Raw genomic sequence first — 22,412 nt, forward strand, 5'->3', positions numbered from 1 at the left:
ATCTCACCCTAGAACTGGATTAAAGCTTTTCCAGAAAGCTCCTTTAAGCAAGTCAAAGTAACAGATGATTCATCACCCTTGCTGGTATAAACTTTAACAACAGTTAAACAGACTTAGTAATTGCAAACTCCATCTTAATTCAAGATCCAGCTTAATTTCAGCATAGGACCCACTGTAGCTTCTCTGTGAAATATAATCCTTGTTCCTCAAAACTTCCTTTTCATGTGTAGGAGCCTACACTGAACAATAAAATCAACTTTCATTATTCTTCTCCATGACAAACTGAAAAGACTGAAATTTCTGAGCATCAGAAGCAATCATAAGGATTGTTTGCAAGCCCTGGATTATTTTTATGGCCATTTTGTATATCCTTCTTCAGCTGTTTGGAACTGAAAATCACATTTGGCCAGCAGCATGTTTATCAAGGAAAGATCCTTCCTGTTTTGGGTATCATTCCTACAGCAAAAGCAGGGCCACAGCGCAAACGCAGACAAGCGAACAGTGGCAGAAGCTCTCAGAGCTGCAGCTGTCAGCTTTCCAGAGGTGCTAGCTAGGAGGGGTCTAAGGAAAGGATGTTTCTTTCCGGCATTCTCTTCCTTTTTGTATGTTTAAGCACTGCTTTGGTTTCTTTAATCACAGCCTAATACTAAGAGCTTTTGCAGAAGCAGTTGAGATTCTCCACATCTATAGTTTTTAGTGTCTTTAAAATTGTTTTTTTATTGTCCTGAATGCTGCTGGCCATTGGCATCACACTCATCCTTCAACGCTCCTTATGTGTTATCTATCACCAAGTCTTAAAATAACTGCTGGTAGATTAGCCATCCCCGCTCCCCTTAATAAAGTTCTTCCGTTGACAATCTTCTCTTTTACTCCCCGTTTGCCTATAACCCAAAACGCGTTTCACCCCCGACAGCCTTTTCCTTTTTTCATCGCTGCCGCTTTTGGGCAGCCCACCAGCAGGCCTGCAGACCCGCCTCAGCGCTCCGGCACGCCGCCCTCCCCGCCGATACTCCGGTTCCCGCCCGTTGCGGGGAGCGGGCTCCCCTCCGCCCCCCACCCGCGCCCCTTACGCGGTGGCTCCGCGCCCAGTTGGCGCGCAGCAGGTTTAGCCCCTCTCGGGCTTTTTCCTGGCGGTTTCTGTTCTCCGGTAGGGAGGGCAGCGCCCGGTGCCCCGCCAGCCGCTCCGCGCCCGCGCCCCTCTCCCGCCGCCCGGCCCCGCCCTTCCGGCGGTGCGCGCGCAGCCCGCCCCGCTTCCGGCGAGCGGGCCCCGCTTGCAGCGTCATCCCGAGGGGCCGGTTTGAATGAGACCCCGAGGCAGGGAGGGCGGGAGAGAGGGACGCGCCGGAGCTGTCGCCGCCGCCGCCATCGCCTGCCCGCTCGCTCGCTCTCTCCGCTAACGCCCGTTCCCGCCGCCCTTCCGCGTCCCCGCCGCCACCGCGCCCTCCCAGCACACGGCGCGCCGCCCGCCCCCTCCGCCATGCCGCTCTTCTCAGGTGAGCCGGCCCCGCCGCCCGCGCCCGGCTGCACTGTGGGGTGGGGGGGGGCGCAGCGCCGCGCCGCGCCTCTGCTACGGGTGTGCTTTTGCCTCAGCGACGAGCCCTTCTGGGCGGCCCTGCCGCCCTCCGCCAGGCCCTTCCCGCCGCCGCGCGGGTGGAGGCGGGCGGTGCCTCCCGAGGGGCAGAGAGAGGCTCCTCCGGCGGCCCCGCCGTCCTGCCGCCGGCGGTGGGCGAGGGGAGGCGCGGCCCAGAGCGGCCCCGGGAGCTCCCTGGGAGGTGCGGCCCGGCCCGGCAGGCGGCCTGGCCCGGCTGGGGCGAAGGGAGAGCGCTGTTGGTGGCCGGGAGGGCCCCTTCGGGAAGGCTCGGTCCCGCGAACGGGTGTCCTACGCCCATCGCGTGCGATCGTGCCTCGGCATTACGCTTTCTCGGTTTGTATTTGCGTTGTACTAAGGTGAGTGCTGCTGTCTGTCAAGCGAGCCGTGATTCTGCATCCGCACCTCCAGGTTTATTTGGGTGCATGCGCCTCCGCTCTTTTAAATCTATTTTTTCCTAGTTAAAACCGGAGGAGTTAAAATTTTTTAAATTGCATCGCATCCCACTCGCCATCCTTGCCGTGAAGGAAAGTTTGTAGCGAAGACTGCGGTGACGCTTCTAGGACTAGTTACTGGCTTGTTAAATGTTCCACAGGTCTGGCCTCTCGGGGCTTCTTAGTAAGTGAGGAACAGGTTGCAGAAGGCCTCAGTATACACTTGTGTCCCTGTTTCTCCGCTATTTTAATTGTGCTTGGCAAACTGGGATCCTGATGTCAGTATAACAGACTTCTCCTGAATTCTAGTGCATCTGTATAAGATGTATTTTCTGTTTAGTGTGGAAAATACGTCCTTCCTTTTTCTAGTTTCCATTTTTTTTCAAATTAACAATTTGCTCTTAGTTTGGAAACTTTTGGTAAAGTTTTTTTGGTTGCAATCTCTGAAGACGGTCATGCTCTTCAGTTTCCTCCTTTTGAGCGCTGAGTTGTCAAAACCAGCGGCATGGCAGATTAATAATTGCTAATTATTTTGCATATTTAGTGGTGGATGCATGACTGTTCAAAAATGCAAAATTTGAAAGACTGCATCTGATTTTGTCATTGACTGAGTGGATTCTCTTCCCAGAAAATGGGAAAAGGCTTGTGCTTAGTAGATTTTAAATATCAACGTGTTTTTTAAAAAAATCAGAAGGTACTTTTTGCTAGAAATACTGAAAAGCCAGTCATTTGAGTTGCTTTGTAGGCTAATTTAGACAAAGTTTTGGTTATTCTTCCTTATTACCCATCACAAGCATGGCATACATCTGAAATCTGAACCTTCTTGGAAGGTTTTTTTAAATCGCAACTTTTAAGGATGTTGTGTTGGAAAAAACCCTAGAGTTTCTGTAGTATGTTTACTTAAAACCAAAGCACATGCAGAAGAAAGGATATGGTTTTCTTAAAAGTATGGTAGTTCAGCCACTTACTGTGCACACGGGATATTACTGTGCATTTTATTTTGCACCTTTTCAGCAAAACTGCAGCATGCTAAAGTAGCCTTGTGTACTTAAGATAGTGATTGGAAGTGATCAGAGATGTGTAACCACTCTTTAGAAACACTGTCTATTCCAGGCATTTTTGTCTGCTCTTGGTTAGTGCTGGCTTTACCAAAGTGAAGTTAACGTGCCTCTGTGTCGTTCTGCCTAATGTTTCTGCTGGCGATCCTATTTCCAGAATCAAGAGTTTCATTTTGCGTGACCAAATTTCACTTCTTAATTCCAGTCCTGCACCTTTACTGGGGTCAGGGCTTCTGGAGCTGCAACTGTTTTGAAAGTAAGGACACACATGCAAATACTTTTAAAAATAATTTCCCATGTATTCTGCCATATTTTGCTTTGTCTTTTCATTTCCAATTCGTTGTTCGCCCACCAAACCTAGCCAAATCTAGTGATGTGCATGCCATCCACAGAAGGTGACTCCTTAGCCCTTGTGCTGTTGTCTGTGTTGGCACGCAGGTATGTTGTTTGTGTGAACGCTGTCAAAACTGAGGAGGGTAGCGGTGATGGTGTTGTAAATGGTGCTGTGAGGTTAATTTTCCATTGAGAGGAAGCAAGAAGTCTGTTATTTTATGGCTCTTCTCTTGATGGATGCTTACTTCCCCATTTACCTCCACGTGAATGATACTGGTAGGCAAAACTACAGCTGACAAAGAGTTGCTTTGCGTTTAAAGAACATGGAATTGTTTGCTGTTGATGGAGAATGGGAATGCTATGGAAAACCAAACTGGAATTGCACATACGGACTTCCATTGGAAATTTATTTGCAATCAACAGTACCAAGAGATTGGGAGAGTTGCTTCTGAGCTGCTTTTGTGAAGATTTGCCCAAAGAATTTCTGATGCTGTTGCGCACATTTACGTCTTGTAAAGTTTCTCAGAATATATGTTGATTATTATTGTTTTACAGGATTATTTTTAGACTTGTTGGAAACAGCATGTTCTGATGACTGAGACACCTTGTAGAAAAAGTGTCCTTTAACTTGATTACTGACAAGTTTTAGAGTTAAAACTGAATGTTTTGAGATGGTGTAAGGTCTGAAATTTGAAATACTGGGTTGAACATGGTAATTACGTTCTTGTATATTAGGAAATAATCTAGTTTCAAAACATTTTATTTGCAGTTAACGTGAAATGGGGAAAAGAGAAATTTGATGGTGTGGAGCTTAACACTGATGAACCTCCAATGGTCTTCAAAGCCCAGTTGTTTGCACTGACTGGAGTTCAGCCAGCTAGACAGAAGGTTATGGTTAAAGGAGGAACTCTGAAGGTAAAAATCCATGTTTTTTTCATATTATTTCTAACTTTATTACATTATAACATAATGAGCAATGACCATATTGCTGAGTGTTCCTTCAGAAGATCTTTCATTGTATGTATTAAACTGACTACGCTTCTCGGAAATAATTCTGTATGATTCATTGCCTACTACTAGAAAATAATAGTGAAAGGTTGTTGCTAAACGGTTGGGAGATTCACTGCTGTTTCCAAACACCTCTTCACTCTTTTATACCAAACAGTACTCTGCTTGGTGTTGGGTTTTTTTTTCCCTGTTCCTTTTTAATGTTCAGAATCTGAATGCAATTTTTTGCTTTTTAGCTTGTTTAAGAAAAGTTTCTCTGCTGCTACTTTGCTGGGGGCTTATTGATGTAGTGCGATACAGGCAACTTTCCGGTAAAAAGTTGTTTACATCTAAGCAGTGTTGAACAATAAATGAAGAACTTGGCTGTTTTTTATTTTAGTAAGACAAGACTTGATGATGTGTAAATAGTTAATATTAAATCTTGGATGAAACACAACTGTGTATTTAGCAATATGTGATTAATATTAATGAAGATTCTTGCTTGTCTTTTGCTGGAAGATAATTAACTTGTGTTTTATTTCATTTCAAATACAGGATGATGACTGGGGGAACATAAAAATAAAGAATGTAAGTTCTGAGGAATAACTAAATTTTACCAGTTTGATTTTTATTTTGGCATTTAAAATTCTTGCTGTTTCTGTTTGAATGGGTAACTCTTTCTTAAAAATCAGACCTTGATGAAAAATAATTTTATAGTTGTCATACCTAAGTGTTCTTACAAAGTTCTTACCACTGATTTGTAAAAAACCTTTTTTGGCATCAGTAGGGAAATTACACAAACTTCCTGAAGTACTTGGGAGCATTTCCGTCCGTCCTTCTTTCCGTCCGTCCTTCTTTCCGTCCGTCCTTCTTTCCGTCCGTCCTTCTTTCCGTCCGTCCTTCTTTCCGTCCGTCCTTCTTTCCGTCCGTCCTTCTTTCCGTCCGTCCTTCTTTCCGTCCGTCCTTTTCCTTAACACTGTATTTTTCAGGGCACCAAATAACCATTTTCTCCGCCTTTGATAGATCTTACTGTATAGAGCCATTCTGTCAAATGCTGAAAAATTCCTTTTCTTTATGCTAGTCCAGCAAGCATGGTTAACTTGATTGCTTTTTTTTTCCTCCTTTGAATGTTAGTCCTGATACCTAAACTAACAAGGTCATTTTGGTTATTTTTCACTTCCCAATTAATTTAATGTCCTTAGAACTTGCCAGACCAAGGGATGGCATTTCCCTTCTCTCTTCCTTTTCATGTGGAAAAAACCCCGTTCCCAGCTCAGAGCTGCGGTCGTCATTGTTGCCCACATTGGTGTGAAGTGTTTCCCCAGATTCTAGGCTAAAGATGACGGATATTTTTGTTGGTTGTTTAGAGAATTCTGAATTTGATAACTTGAGACTGTGTCATTTGAGAAGCTCAAGCATTGCAGCTTCTTTCAAATCAGAATTATGCTGTTGGGTTGTCCTTGGTTCCAAGGTATTTTCTAAGTCTTAAGGGAAAGAGGAATATTTGCACCGATGTGTTGAAGATGCTCGATCTGTAGTGGTCCATCAGGAAGGGAGCTTCCTAAACACTTCACATTGGAGTGTTCCATAAATCTTAAATTTAGCCCGATTGGAATCTTGTGTTATCAGCTGCTGGCAAGCTCACCAGGCTCAGTGGAAATGTCTAGCACAGATAATACCATGGAATTGTTCTCGTTAAGTACCTTCTAGATAGCGAGAAAGTTAAAGTATACCCTTAAGAAACAACAGTGCAGTATCAGTTCTGTAAACTAGAGAACCATTGTGTTTATTTTGGGGGAAATAGCTGAAATATGTCAAGAGCTTAATGATTTTATTTAATTTTTAAGCTGAAATAACTGCCCTTAAATACTTATTACAGTTTTTACTGTGTTTCCAGGGGATGACCTTATTAATGATGGGTTCTGCAGATGCGCTTCCAGAAGAGCCAATTGCTCGACCTGTCTTTGTAGAAGACATGACAGAGGAGCAGTTGGCTTCAGCTGTAAGCTTATTTCAAACTTTGGTTTCTTGTAAACCTTTGAATAATGGCAAGTTTTTTAAATACTTGCAGTTGCTTAAAAATTATTTTTGAAACTGTAATGTCTGTTTAGCGTTGTCATGGTTTAATCCCAGGCAGCAACTGAGCACGGCACTGCTGCTTGCTCACTCCTCCCCATCCCGATGGGATGGGGAGAAGAGTTGGGAAAAGAAGTAAAACTCATGGGTTGAAATGACAGTGGTTTAATAACTAAACTAAAATATTTTATTATTAGAATAATTGTGATGAAAAGGAATATAATAAAGGAGAGAGAAATACAACCCAAGACAAGACAAGTGATGCACAGTGCAGTTGCTCACCACCCTCTGACCAATGCCTGAGCAGTGACCTGCCCCTCCTGGCCAGCTCCCCCCAGCTTATATACTGAACACGACATCCTATGGTATGGAATAGCCCTTTGGCTAGTCCGGGTCAGCTGTCCTCGCCATGCTCCCTCCCAGCTGCCTGTGCACCTGCTCACTGGCAGAGCATGGGAAACTGAAAAATACTTAACTTCAAGTAGGGTTACTTAGCAACGACTATAACATCAAAATGTTACCAGCATTATTCTTACACTAAGTTGGAAACGTAGCACTGTGTTAGTTACTAGGAAGAAAGTTTAAGTATCACAGCCAAAACCAGAACAAGCATCATAGCTCCCAAAAGAAATGCAAATTTACATTGATGACCCAGTGGCAGCAGTGATGAGAAGTCTGGAATTTAATTTAAAAGTCATATAACTAGTGCTGGTTTTTCTTTAAGCAGGCAGCTTAGTACATTTTCTAAAAATAGTGTTACTGATGTTTTTAAAGACAAACCCATGTTGCCCTTGCTGTATTAGTGTCCTGAACTTTGCCTGAATAAGGGTTCTTAGATGTCCAAAACTGTTTCCTACCTCCTTCATATCTGTGAAGGGAAACTAAGGTTTGTTTGGGGTGGGGGGTGTTTGGGGTTTTGTTTGTCCTTGCTAGTAGTATTAGGTAAACTTTTATTTCTGAAAAATGAAAATAAGTTTGACATTCGTGGAATAGATGATGTTTTTTCCTTTATGGGAAGAGCGTAATAAAATGAAGTACTTCTGTTTGAGTTGTTTCCTTTTTTACAATTGGAAAGGCTTAATTTTCTGATCATTTGAACTAGGAGCTCTTTGTCGTACTTAAAACAGTTGCATGACTGTTGTCAACTATGCATGCAGAACAGGAATACTTTTATGCGTGTCTGTATGAAAATGGATCGGTAGTTTAGGGCTGGTTTTGTGCTTCAGTATTTAATGCTTTCCATGGCACTAGCAGATGGGGGATGTTTATGTATTTCTCAACTAACCTTATACACAGACTTTGAGATAGCTGAGAGGCAAACAGGGAGACAATTCAGTGTCAGGTAACATTTTGAAAAAGTTGGTCACATTGCATTTCTCTGATTCAAATTTTCTTACAAGTCAAAATTCAGTTGTCTGTACCGCGTGTGTTCATTAGAAATGGAATACACAGCTAAATAAATTCTCTTTTTCTAAAATAAGTACATGCTATACAGTACTGCTTTAGTTTCATTAAACTACATGATTTTTCCCTGACAATCACTCAAATATGCAGGATTAAAAATTAAAAAAAAAAAAAAAGAAAACTGCTATTATATTGTGGTTTATAGTTGTTTTTGAAACTGGTTAGTTTAATTACTAGTTGGCCTTCACATTTGTCAAAACTTTAGAAATTAATAAGCTGTCTGAAAGGATCAAATTAATGATCTATTGCAGACTTCTGGAGAGGAGTTTAAATAATGCTTCTGTTTCTAACTATGAACTTCATCACATTCAGAGTTTTAGTAAAAACTGATTTTAATTAGAAGAAATGTATTCATGTGGAAATTTCATGGAAATAGAATTTTAAGGTCAAAACTGGAATGAGATTATAATTGAACTTTCTGAGTGACTGCCTGCTTGAAGAATATGTTCATTAAACTAAACATGCACAGGAAAAAACACAAAGCATTCCTGAATGTCCTCTGAAAGCACCAACTGGTGAAATGATTAATACGATCAGAAAATGGATCAGGGAAACTAGTTTGACGGAACATTCCAGATTTTATGATGCATCTCTGATCATTCCTTTTCTAAGAATTTGATGTGAAATTATAGCATTTATACAAAAATGGTTGCACATCTCTCTCAGACTTTCAAGCACCCTTGTAAATTTTTTGGTAGATGGAGTTACCATGTGGATTGACAAACCTTGGCAACACTTGCTACATGAATGCTACGGTTCAGTGTATCCGCTCAGTGCCAGAAGTGAAAGAGGCCCTTAAAAGGTAGGATTCAGTACAAAAATACCACGACTAAAACATTTTCTTTAGCTTAGGAAATAGCTATTTTGTGGAATGATCATCTTAATACTGGTATGGATTATCATAACAATGTTATTTAAATCTATTCAAGATTAGCATAATGATCGATTAAAGTTTGTCCTGTGGCTGTGTTAGTCTGTACTTTTTAAAGAACTTTAGACTATGTATTTGTTGGAACTGGCTTTTAGTGGGAGAGAATGTGTTTTGTCTAGCTGAAAAATAGTTCCTATCAAGAATTGTTTAAAATGCTTAAGTTACTGAACTCCTAACCCTGTTTGCTGGTATTAGTTTCTATGGTCTTGTTCTGTAGAAAATAAATGTATGGGAGTCCTGTTCCTTTGAGGAATGTTTGTTTGGGTTTTTTTGATGGCTTTCTTGCACAATGTGTTTTCAGCTATGAAATTCTGATGTTACTGACATTTGGTACTTGGAGGTACAGCTGGAAGCTCTGAGATAGGACCATGGGTGTTACTGTGCGGCAGACCAGAATAAGCTGGAGTTACTGTTGTTTAGATGTGTAGGGAACAGGAGACACCCTTATGGAATTTATTTCATTTGTTATGATTGTAGAATAACATTTCTGATTTTTTTTTTTTTTTTTTTTTTTTTTTTTGTTATTCTGGACTGAAATGTGAAAATGACCAGGTTTTATGGTGAGGAATTCACAAGAAACTTGGAAATCATGAAGGTTAGATTAAAGAAGAATAGATGGCAATGTGAGCTTGAACTTGTCTTCCAGATAAGTTATAATGAGAAAACCACAAGTATTTAAAAAATGTGGTGATCATCAGGTAGAGCATTGCCATCATAAGGTTAACTTAATTCCTTTAAAATACGCTGCTTTCTTGATACCTCGGTACCCAATTGGTTATAGGTAAATGCTAGTTATTTAAGTATTTTTTTCATTCTGTTAGAAGGTAAACCTTAATTATTTAGCACTGAGAACTATTTGTGAAGTACAGAAACTGTTTTAAAGCTTTTTCTTGTTTTTCAGTGTTGTCATTTTAGGAAAGTCTCATTATTTCCCTGTAAAGGACTCTGAGTTACCGCACTGAATCAGAGTATTTGACAAATTTAACATACCAAATGTCAAAATGTACCCTGTGAAACTGGCAGACTGCAGTACAAGATGTGGCCTTATTGTCTGTGGGAAGTCAGATTTGCAGGCAGCCTCTCTGCTTTACCTTGGAGACTTAGCCTTTATTTGGTCTTCCTGACTTGATGAGTGTGGAAGGGTATATGGCAGTGAGAGAGAGGTGAAAGGACTCACATGGGAAAGCTTACTATTATGGCTTCATTCCTCACCAGCTGCTTCATTGATCTCTGCAAGGGTACTCCTGTTTTGTAGCATGTCAGGGGGAAAGTTTCCTGCTCATCATCTAGCAATGGAGAGAGTTTTTAAAGTTCAGTCTGAGATTAAAGAATGCATGAGATCCTCCTTTTGCTTGAAGGCTTGTATATGCTTAGAAGAGGCCATTCTGTTCCTCATGCAGGTTGTAAATTAAGAAATCATTCAAAGAAGAGTGGTAAGTTCTAGTAATATGGGTGGACTCCCATACTTTTTCAGTGTAGGAAATATCTCCCCAAGAAAAACATCTCGCCTCTTGCTGTTTTGCTTCTGCTGTGGAGGCAAGAAGCAAGCCTGCCCTCCATCACCATGCATTTTGTCTGCCTCTATCCTTGAAAGTGATTTTCATCTTGTATCTGAAGAAGCAAATGTTTCAGAAATGAGGTAGCTTCTATTAAGACTTTTTCTCAGTTTCTTTAAAAACAGATTGAGTCTTTGAGGCAACTGGATTAAGGAAGCAGCAGGGATGTATCCAGACTTCTCAGTCTGCATTTATTTATTGTCTCACAGATGCCAGTTTTCATTTGCTTTCATGCAGTGCTTGCAAAATAGCTGAGACTTTGAGGCAAGTTTTAGTAAATCTTTGTATTTGGTTACTTTTGGTTTGGTAATTGATTTCTTTTGATACATTTGAATACATCTAGGTGCTGCCTGCTTTATGATTTAAAAACCTGACTGCTTTTCTCAATTGTGTTTAATTGCATACAGATAATTTTCTTCTCTTTTAGGTATGGTGGTGCCTTAAGAGCTTCAGGAGAAATGGCCTCTGCTCAATACATTACTGCAGGTTGGTGTTTAGAGTTAGAACAGAGGGTTTTAGGCTAGTGTGCGATTTCCTGCTAAATGCAGATGAAAATAGCAGCTAGAGTGCTGCGTGTTTTTCTTTAGCACATACACCTTAGGAATTTCAGATCTGCTAGCACTGGAGGATTCATTTTGCTCCGTCATTAATATCTTTAAAGGTTATTCTGACCATGGCTGCAAAGCATACATCTCTGCATATTTATCCAGCTGCACGTTAGGAAAAATATATTCTAGGCTTAGATAGAAATCATTGCTGTCTTAACTGGTTTTTGTGTAGGCATAAAGTAATTGGAAGTTCCTAAGGCAGACTCCATCCATCTGTTGATTTGATCATTTTGTATAGAAATATTTTATTGTGCAGTTGTTTCACTTAATGGCAGGCTAGCGCCATACTCCTAGAATATGTATTTCTTTGAATTTTTTTTTTTTAAATGTGATTTATTGGTTGAGCATTATTGTTAAGGTGGTAGCCGATGCTTTATCAGTGGTCTTAGCATTTACTCTAAAGATCCAGTTTTCATAACTGAAATAAAAAGTAGTGTCTTCAAAAGGAAAGTTACTCTTCGTTGTGATCTGGGTGCTCACATATGGGAGCTCATGATGTGGCCCCGTATCCTCAAGTTCTAACTAGAATTCTAGTTAGACCCCTTACACTTGAACAAGGGTACTACTTGTCCACTTTTTCTTTTTTTTACTCTATTTCATTGCCCCACTAAGATGCTGGGCCAGGACACTGAGATTTCTACCAGTCCATTTAAGGAAAAACAAAACAATATAAGGAAGGAAAGGTCCAGTTTGTGGGTATGCCTGCTGATCGAATTTTGGGGTGGTAAGTTCAATGGTTACTCTGTACAACCATGCCTGCCCCTCCCCTTTCACTGCCTTTACTTGTGTCCCTTGTGTTCTTTTTAAGGTGACAGCTCTGCTTTTTAGGAATCTTAATAGTTTAAGTAATTTGTAGTCAATTCTTTGATGCTGAGCTGGTCAAGAACTCCTGCATGACACTTTAACAGCATTTTTCTTTTTTTAATTGCTGTGTCATATCAGTTGTCCCTCTTATCAAGGTGCGTGAAGATATTTCTTAAAGAGAGGAAGCAACTGACCTTGGTTCCCTGTAATCTTGCCTATATTTGCTTTTTCAGGAGTATCATTCATTAGTCTCTCCACTTGTAAATTAATGACCTTGCAGACTGTTGCCTACCTCACAGGGTGGTTGTGAGGATTAACAGGTGTCTCTGAAGTGATTTGTGGATTTAAAGTGCTGTAACCTGGGTAGATAAAGACATACATGGTAGCATGTCTGGAGCAAAAAAGAAAGCCATGTGTATTGTCATGCAATCAGTAGCATTCATTGAACGGCACATAGTTACGAACTCTCTGCACATACGCATACACATACTTGTTTTCCTGGGTCTTAAATTAAGCATGAGTATTTTCTAGATATTTTAGTTGGGAAAAATGAAAGTTTTTCCCCAGTGGTTGGTGAAGCTTAAGCTGCTCTGGAGGACTGATTGTCAGTGCCTTCTGGTTTTTCTAGGCGTAGTCCTCGTTTGGAAACACTGTTCCTCAGATGTGTTTCAAATGAAAACCACTTAGAAATGTTTGTTGGCTTGGGTTTTTTTCCTCTGTTAGCAGCCAGGAAAGACAAGGCATTGTGTGCCATGCTCTCAGAATTGTCATCTTTATGCTTGCAAAGTCATGTTCACAAATGAGATCTTAGGTGCACCTGTTACGCCTCCTGGAAAATTTGGTCCTGCTTTGGAAAGATCAAATGGGACACTGTTAAATTATCAGTCTTTGAATGTTGCTACTGTTTTACTATTCTTTTTAAACTTCCTGTCATGTTTTAATTGTTTTTTCCACTTCTCAAAGCATTCACTTACTTTTTTCTTCAAGCTCTTAGAGACTTGTTTGATTCCATGGATAAAACTTCCTCCAGTATCCCACCTATCATTCTCCTGCAGTTTTTACATATGGCCTTCCCACAGTTTGCAGAGAAAGGTGATCAAGGCCAGTACCTTCAACAGGTAAAGACCGATTACTAGCTTTTTGTTGAAAAATTCTATAGTAGGTTGGAAGTTGAGAACAAGAATATTTAAGAACTTTCCTTTTCCTTTGAAAATAATTAATCCCAGTAAAGTGTTTGCTTTTCTGTTGTGTAGAAAAGTTGAATGCAATATCAAGTGCTGGCTTTGAAAATGTATGGTGGAATAGGGAGAAATTCTTAGTTAAGGAATCCTTACATCTGGTTTTATAGTGTAAAGATTGATGGGTTTAATATTACAAAATCATAATGCTACTACTCAGATTTAATGTTCTGTGCCTTTCCTAGGATGCCAATGAGTGCTGGGTGCAGATGATGAGGGTACTACAGCAGAAGCTGGAAGGCATAGAAGGTGATACAGTTATGGAGGTAATTGTGATCTTACTCTAACCAGAGTTAGGATTTATAATTTTGTACTTCTGATTCACACATTTTTTGCTAAGGATGATCAATTTTGTGAGTTCTTTAACATGTGTCTATAGTCCAGTAAGTGACATTGCTTTCTGATGTGTCTGATCAGCATAATGCTACCTATGTCCTGTCAGCTGCACTATGGAGTGAGCCATAGGAATACTTTCCCTTTGGGCTTTGTAAGGCCTGTGTTGGACCAGGGTGGTGGTGAGTGTGAGTATGCAGCAGCTGCCCCTGGTAACCTGTGAATTTAGCACATGCACGCTTTTTTCAGAAAAAAAGTTCTTAACAGCATTCTTGGCTACAAGAATGCTATTTCCAACACAACTAGCTTAATCAACCTGATAAGACACTACTTAAAAAAGTTTTTCCCAAGATTTTACCAGACTGACTCTTCTTTCTCTGTAAACTGTTTTCTGGAGAGTCTTGGCAGTGGCAAAAATCTGATAGACTAAAATTTAAGACAGATTTAAGTTGGGGGGTAGGGAGGTGTGACTTTTTGGTTGAAATCTTGCTTGCTAATATGCTTTGAGGTGGCTTTAACAGCATGCTATAAATGTGTTTGTTTTGAAACTTTTGTGCTGTCTAAGGAGACTGACTAGGAGAAAACGCATCTGTAGAAAGGTGAAGGAATAGGCTTTGAAGAATTTAAATAAATTGGGTTATTTTGTCTGTAAAGAAGACTGTCTTTACATGCTATTTCAAGTTACATCATAAGAGAATTTGTTTTACAGACAGACTCTGGAGCTACAGCAGCATCATCTAAAAAGAAGAGTTTAATTGATCAGTTCTTCAGCATTGAATTTGAAACAGCGTATCCTAAAGACTAAGGCAAGACATAAAGAATGATAGTAATTCCACATCTTAGCGGTTGAATGCAGAGAGGATGAAAAGCATTATTCAGAATAGTATAGAAAATACTGGGGTGTGTTGGGGAAGAGGGAGAATGATATACTGCAGGAGTACACAAAAATTGAAGTTGATATTGGATGTACTTTGAGAGAGTGAATGTTGTGGGGAGGAAGAATGGTAATGGAAATTTATAGAAAAAACCTTCCTGAATTTAAATACCAGATTTCCATTCCAGAGAAGATTGACAGTTATCTACCTCAAGGGTGCTGACATGTTTTATCCAAATAAAAGTTAATTATCATCCTAAATAGCCTTTCTTGGCTTGTAAGGGAGTGTTGCTCATGTATATGTTTAGTATGCCAAGCATAAAGGTTAGCTTGATTTTTTGGTGTTTGGTTTTTTGTTTTTTTTTTTTTTTTAAAGACGTAGATTAGATGCACACTGTTAGATGAGTAAGAAACTAATGCTGCTGACAACTTTCTAGTAGCTTTTTCTTATAGTAAGTATGACCTCATGGAGAGCACATCTCATGCCAAGTATTACTCTTTTCCTGCTGTTCCACCCCAAAGTCTTGGCTGTTGTGAAACTGACCACCACTTTTAGAAAGTATTATACTCTGCATTTGCTTCTCTGAAATAAGGAAACATCCTCTCAAATGAGGTTCTCTGTCTCACAGCTTGGTAGTAATGAAGAGTAAAGGCCTTTTTTAAGGTGAGAGCCGTGCATCTCTATGCCTGTATTGTGATGTTTGTTATCCCTGAAATAGCTGGGAGGAGCAAAATGAGTAGCTAAGAGGAATGCTGCACAGGCCAATGGCAAGAGGAAGAGGCTTCATAGAAAAGTCATGCTGCAAGGCTTCGAAGTGTGATTGTGGCAGCATTTGTAGAATAGATGCATTCAGAGCAGTCAGAAAAATATCTAGTTAGAAGGAAGTGGATGAGAAAAAAGGATTGGGGTAGAAGTATGGAAAAAAAAGAGGTTGGACAGAGTGATTAGAAGAATATGTAGAAAATAATGAAGAAATGGTCTTTATTTCAGTGAAGAGGACTGATAGAAGGCAGATAAAGGAGCCTGTGCATGTTGAAAGAAATTAGAAGTCTGGCCAGCAGCAGGAATAGAACAACTTTTATCAATTGTAAACAACAATGGAGCATAATGTTGCAGGCAGACTTCATAACTTGGTATTGGCACACAGTTATTATGATCAATGTTCTGGGGGTTGGAGGAGGGAGGGGAAAGAGCGAGCAAAGCAGTCCTCACCAGCTTAAATGGTGATTAAAAACTTGTTTTACTTTTTTTGGTGTGTTGTTTGCCTCATCTACCACTTGTCACAAGACATGAAGGAACAGGTTGGTTAGAAGGAAGGGCATTTCAAATCTTTTTTTTATACTATGAGAAGTAAAAGTACTACTGATGCACAAGCACAGGATTATCTTAAACTACTGTGCTCTTCAGCATGTTTTCACTAGAGCAGTAGTTCAGCTCTTGGTGCATGATGATTTTCCTTAATTTTGTGAAGCATGAAATGTACAGAAGCTGAAGAAGAGGAAGTAACTAAAGGAAAGGAGAATCTGCTTCAACTCAGCTGTTTTATCAATCAAGAAGTGAAATATCTGTTTACAGGACTAAAATTGGTAAGCCATTATAACTTCTATTTAATTGAAATTCTAAATGGTCTGTGTTTTTAATCTATGACATGGAATAGACATTTGCTGTCCAAGCTTTACAGAGTTCCAAGATATATTTTTTTTTCTGTGTTTGATGGAAAGATGGTAGTGAAAATGAATTGCATTTTAATATGAAGCAGGCTTCAACAAAGTGTTTTCTTGACCCTGACGTGGTCTTCCCCATGCAGGTAACCAAGTGCAAGCCAATTTGCTACTTGTTTGTTCAGCTGGCTTTCACTTCAGACTGAGCAATATCATGATTTAAGCATGCTGTAAATTGTTCCCCAAAAGTCAGTTTTAAAATAGGGTGGCATTTTTGTTGCTAAGAAAAAAAAAACAGATGATGGAACAATTAAATTGAATTTACAGATTTTGAAGGGGGTGTTATTTTCCATGACACCACATCATCTTTAAACTGTTTATTTAAGTAGAACTTCTTTTGTGCTTCTTGTATTGTGGTTTTTTTTTGTGCTTCTTGTAGAACTTCTGTGCTTTTTGTATATATTTTGTGCTTCTTGTAGAACTAATGTGCTTTTTGTATATATATTTCTAAGTGTTCAGGGGTTTTTTGAGAAACTGAAGGATCAGGGAGAGGAGCTACTACAAAACCTTTGTAGTAACTGCTCTTGCACAGTATTTGTGTAAGAGCAGGGATGGAGGCAGTGGTCTGGTTTGTACAGGACTAGACCAAGTTGTATGGTTCTGGGATAGTCTTTCTATCTGCTTTTTGGGTTTTTTTTGACAGAATTTAGAAGGAAATGCAAGATAAAATAGTTAATGCTCACAAGTAAAAAAGATTATAAAAAAAGAAACCTCACTTTCAGGCCTGAAAAGGTCTTTTAGAATTCTTATGCTGGATTGTCTGTAGCGAGAGTCGGGACACTAACAGCCAGGCCATTTCAGGGAGTTTGGAAGGGTCACAGGAAGCAGAGTACCATCACCTGTCTCCTTATATGCAGCTCTGTCTGCTTTAGACTGAGAGCTGAGAAATGTGCAAATATTCCTATCACAAGAAACTTCAGACTTTCTTCAGCTGTGTTCCAGGCATGGTGTGACACATTCGTAACCAAATACAGTTGCAAGTTCCACTCCTGTAGAATTAAACTTTCTGCAGAGAGAAACTTAGTGTTGTCAGGGCTCAGGAATGAGCCTGGAGGTGAACAAATGAATGGGCATGGTCTTTCTGCCAAGGAATTTCAGAACGCTGTGTGTTGTAATGGCTGATAGCAACAGAAGAGGTCAGCAGAACAAGATTTAGTTTATGGTTTGTTTTTCCATGCTGTGCTTTTCTTTAAGCTGAGTTTATGATAAATGATGTGTTATTAACTTTTTTTTAACAGCGTCTTCAGGAGGAAATCACCAAACTCTCTCCAACACTGCAGAGAAATGCACTCTATATCAAATCTGTGAGTGGTGCTTCTGGTGCTCTCTTTATGATTCTTTTAACTGTTGTCAATTTTCTGTCCCAAAACACAAAGTTATTGCTGCAACAGCATGTGATTATGTTTATAAAGCATCTGAATATCCTCTACCAAGAAATTTAACACCAGTTGAAAATTACTTTGAATACAGTACTACACAGAGCTTCAAAATAAGAGGCCTTGTTATATTCCTGTGTGTTTGTGTACAAGTATGTTCCCAGAATAGCCTGTAATTTAGGATGAGCAGTGTTTAAGGTGTAAAAGATGTGCAAATATCTAAAGTAATAGCTTTCTCTAAATTTTTCTTCCAGTCTAAAATTAGTCGCTTGCCAGCGTACCTGACTATTCAGATGGTTAGATTTTTTTACAAAGAGAAAGAATCAGTGAATGCCAAAGTTCTTAAGGTAAGTTTTCTGGATATTGAAGTTTAAATTCCTCTTCATGCTTTTCAATCAGTTTTTATGATAGGTAGATAACTAATACTTGAAGGCTATTTACTAAATTGTTTGCTTTTAAATTGTGTTTTAAAATATTAACAGTGCAGTTTCTTTGCTTAAGTGCAATGTGCATGATGATGTGGATCAAACTATACTACCAAAATAGACTGAGGGAGGAGGTAAGGGACAGAAGTGAATTTGCTCCTAAGCTGTTAGGATTTTTTTTGTCTCTTTTCACCAGTCATTCAGAGGAGAATGTTTCATTAAGGAGAAGACCATGCTTTCAGTCACTGGGTGGTGTTGTAAGGTTAATGAGAGATGTTTATGCTAGCAAACACTTCCTTTATTAGTTATGTGAATTGTCTGGCTTTCTGATTTACAAATGCAAGAACCAGCTGCAAACAGCTAAATGTTCTGGTTTTGCTTTCTGTTGGCCTTGGCTTATCAGCCCTCCTAAGCTGCCCAGGGAGCATCAGGATAGATGATGCCCATTCCTTACAAGAGAAGCAAGGGAATAAAGATTGAAGGCATGTGTTAGCTATTTTAGAAGATTGTTTGGATAACACAAATTGACATTTTTTGCAAGTGCACAGTCATTCTACAGCATTTTTTCCTTAGGCCTGCATAGGTATTTCTGTAGTATAAAAGTATGATAGCTAATAATGAGTATTTATACTGAATATAGTAATTTATTATTGTTTATACTGAAGCAGACACTCTTCTGTGAAAGTATTGTGGCCCTTCAGGTAGGTACTGTCAGCAGCATTTCAGTGGATCAATGTGATGAGAGTTGTATTTGACTGGACTCGGTGTTGTCTTCCCATGGGAGAATGCTTTAATGTGGAGTACCAGATTATTCTTCATGCTCTTTACTTCCTAGGATGTTAAATTTCCCCTTATGCTGGATGTGTATGAGCTGTGTACGCCAGACCTTCAGGAAAAAATGGTTTCTTACAGATCAAAATTCAAAGATCTAGAAGACAAAAAAGTAAATCAACAGCCAAAGAATGTAAGTCTTCTGTCAATTTCATGGATGTTTTGATTAAATAAGTCAGACATCTGAAATTGGGGTACCAGTAAAGATTAGAGAAGACTTGATTTCTTTAAACATATTGTTCTTTTGTTTAGCATTCAAACTCCTTGGCATTGAACTTTAGATCTTTTGTGTGTATTTGGTGTGACTGCCTGGTGAGAGACAGTAAATGCTGTAGACAGACACATTGCTTATGTTTTTATTTATGTATTAAAATGTAGTGCTTCTGCTTACAAGTGTTATGCCTAAAGGTTTTCTGTGAATGACACAATTATTCTCTTCTAACATTACTGCTTGCTGGTGGGTCACTTGTTCAGTGGAGTATAGGTTGCTATTTCCTGCTCACCAGCTGGAAAGGGTTGTACAAGAGAGTACTACCTGTCTGACTGATAAAATTTACAATGTATGTTTTAGTGAGCTAAAAGACTGTGCACTAAAAACTGGGTAAATGGTTTCATCTCCTGCCCTGTCTACATATTCTAAAACTGACTTGCCTTTCTTTAATGAAGAAAAAAGTAAATGAGCTATAACTGTAGTGTTTTAGCCAATTTTTTTAAAGTTTGCTACTCTTTTTTTCCTGGCCTAACTGCTGGCAGTTTCATTTAAACAGTTGAATAAGGCTTGCATCTCTCTTTACAGTTAGCAGCAAAGAAAGAGTGCTACTTTAAAACAGAAGGTATTGGTACTTTTGAGATCTGTCTCTGGTATTTTCTTGTTGTCACTTCTGCTGCTAGCAAGTCCCTAACAAGGAATAAAATCTTTTAATTGTACAATTGTTTTTGTGCTCCAAACCTGTAAATCTGGTGGGTAAACAGACGAGCCAATGTGTGCTAAAATGGTTACATGCTTGCTTTAAAAAGTAGTCTTGTTTAAATGAGGCTGTTGGATGTCCAGCTAGAAGTAAGGTGATGGAACTTGTTTCAAGTTGAATGAAAAATATTTAGGCTTAGGAACATCTTTAAATGAATGGAGAGTTGATATTTGATATGATTGTGGTAAAGCTTTCTCAAAACCATCCCGCATTAATTTGCATATTCTGTTCTTTAGTCTAGTAAAAGTGATGGTGCACAGAAAGAAGTTAAATATGAACCATTTTCTTTTCCTGATGGTGAGTACACGGAAGTAAATCTGTTTTAAAGTAACTTTCTGTTTACTCATGTTTAAGTGGACCTGATGGTGGCATATTATGAAAACCCTGGTTATTTTTCATGCCTTTGAAAATTAATTTTCAGAAACTGACAGAAATTTAAGGATTAGGCAAGCCAAAATGCTTTTGAGATGGTCAAAGACAATTGTCACCATCTGACACGTTGATGATACATAGAAGACGTGCATCAAAAGACATTTTCATATAATATGCAGTTGTTTTGTACATGTCCTTGTCAGGGGGTGGTAGAAAGCTGAAATCAAAACAAAAATTTAAACCGGACTTTTAAAACTGCTGTCGTGGGGCTTGTGTTGCCTGAATTTGGGGGGCTTTGGAGCTTGAATGCCCTAAGCATTCACCCTCATGTGGAAGACACTGCAGAAATTATTTTGGAGGTCGTTTACCCAAATTTGTTACCATTCTGTGCTCCTGGGGTTTGTGTGTGATGCACTGTGTAAGAAGTGGGGGGGCATTGACTGGCTCAAGAGCACAGTGGAGAGTCTGGAGTGTTGGGGACTGTGACACCCTGCTTGGTATGGTTTTTACATACCCGAAGAATTGGCCCGTTTTTTCCATTGAAAAACCAAACAGCATCACAGAAGTAACAGCAGAGTTGTTGAGCGGCTGTACCCGAGTAGTCTCAGCAGCCCGGCGGTGCAGCCTGCTGGGCCTTGCAGGGCAGGGGCGTGGCTCGCCCTGAGTGCAGCACCCGCTGGCATGTGACACAGGTATTGAGCTTTGCCTTCTGTCCAGGTTACATGTTTATGTCATGGAAACAGGCACCATTCTGTTTCCTGAGGGGCCATCCTGGCTGAAAGCTGCTGCTTTTAGAACCATGCTTGTAAAGGGGGTTTTGCACAGCAACAGTGTGGCTAAAGCTGGTTTGTGTGCTGCTAAAAATGCTAAAACTGTTCATGTAAGACTTGCCTAACTTTTTTTTCCTCTTCCTTCAGATATTGGTTCTAATAACTGCGGCTATTATGACCTGCAGGCAGTGCTAACACATCAAGGCAGATCAAGTTCCTCTGGGCATTATGTGTCTTGGGTTAAAAGGAAACAAGGTAAAAAAAAGGAATAGATTATAGCACTGCTTCCCTCATTAAAGGGGCTGTTAAAAATTGAAACATGCTTGTGTACCTAAATTACAAATAATCATCTTCTTCTTACAGATGAATGGATTAAATTTGATGATGACAAAGTCAGCATTGTTACACCTGAAGATATTTTGAGGTTATCTGGGGGTGGAGACTGGCATATAGCTTATGTTCTACTCTACGGGCCTCGCAGAATTGAAGTAATTGAAGATGAAGTTGAACAGTAGTCTTCAGTTTTAGTCATTCTGCCTAGGTGTGAAATAAATGTTGATTACTGATCACTTCTTTAACCCCAGAGCTTTAGCAAGTGGATAAATAATTTCTTCAAACCTTTTCATGTGAAGAGGGATGTTTTACAACTGATCCATGTACCAATCTGTCACTGCTGGACTGGATTGCCCACTGTGGTGGTGACAATACTTAAAATAGCTTTAATGTCTTGCAGAAGATTAATTTTTTTTAATTGAGCCTCTTCCCTGCCCCCTCCCTCCCCTAATGTCATCAAGTATTTATTACACACCTATTCTCACATTTGTTACTCTTGCATGGTTTATACCACGGTTCGGTAGCTGTCCATCCTTTGCCTTACCTGGCAGTTTTGTTAGGAAGGTAGAAGAGAAACACTTGCCTTGTCATATAACTCAGTGCTGCTGCCCATAGCCAACAACTGTGGCTACAGTCAAGTATTTGTCCAGCCTGACCTGCTGATTCAGTCTGTTCTGTTGCTGGCATCTCATGACTTCAGAATAAATTGTGATCAACAAATGTGTCTCCATTAAAAAAAATTCATGTCTGGATAGCATAGCTAGTATGTGTTTGTTTTCACTTCTTGGGCTGCCAGTGATGAATGTCTCAAAGCAGTCATGTAATGAAGCCACTCTTTTTCTAAAGCTGTAGTGGTTTAGCTCCTGGCAGTAGATAAGTGGTGGTTGCAAAAACAGGCTTTGCTTTCTTAGGGTAACTCCGTTCCTTCCCCTCAGGAGTGCAGCAGCTGTATGTTGTGGGTGGGAGGCTGCAGTTAAAAAGTATGTGTGTGTTGGTTACAGCCAGGAAAGCACTGGGCTATCCACAGAGCTCAGCCTTGCTCAAGAGGAGCTGATTTTTGATGTGTCCCAGTCCTTTCTGGAAAGCTTCCCTGTTCAGGTGAAACAGGTCCCAGTCAGTCTTCACTAACAGTGGCCAGGGGGAGAGTTTAACTGTGCCTGGCTTTCTCAGAAAGGGCCTCCCTCACCCTCCCATGGGGACACAGGCTGTGGCCTTCCCAGGGCCTTTTTCTGCCTTACCAGGTGCAGTGGTGACTGTTGCCCTGCCTCCCTCACAGCACAGCTTCCCAAAGGATAAGGCAGGTGTTTTAATAAATGTTGGATGGGGGCAAG

General features: G+C 40.0%; 1 protein-coding gene across 2 annotated transcripts; it reads left to right on the plus strand.

The window, feature by feature from the left end:
* The first annotated feature begins 1,260 nt into the window (after positions 1 to 1,260).
* On the plus strand, positions 1,261 to 21,826 carry USP14 (ubiquitin specific peptidase 14). Of its 2 annotated transcripts, XM_074899117.1 has the most exons (16): positions 1,261 to 1,493; positions 4,183 to 4,328; positions 4,956 to 4,988; positions 6,298 to 6,402; positions 8,639 to 8,742; positions 10,855 to 10,913; positions 12,827 to 12,957; positions 13,263 to 13,343; positions 14,120 to 14,199; positions 15,757 to 15,871; positions 17,245 to 17,310; positions 17,637 to 17,729; positions 18,643 to 18,771; positions 19,843 to 19,903; positions 20,896 to 21,003; positions 21,112 to 21,826. In XM_074899117.1, exons 1-16 carry the CDS (start codon positions 1,478 to 1,480, stop codon positions 21,261 to 21,263), a joined length of 1,479 nt encoding a protein of 492 aa, XP_074755218.1. In that variant the 5' UTR covers positions 1,261 to 1,477; the 3' UTR covers positions 21,264 to 21,826. The 2 variants fall into 2 exon arrangements, with proteins under 2 accessions (XP_074755218.1, XP_074755220.1); XM_074899119.1 differs by lacking the exon at positions 6,298 to 6,402.
* Positions 21,827 to 22,412: the final 586 nt, after the last annotated feature.

Source organism: Athene noctua, chromosome 2 (assembly GCF_965140245.1).
Source record: "Athene noctua chromosome 2, bAthNoc1.hap1.1, whole genome shotgun sequence".
Lineage (NCBI taxonomy): Eukaryota > Metazoa > Chordata > Aves > Strigiformes > Strigidae > Athene > Athene noctua.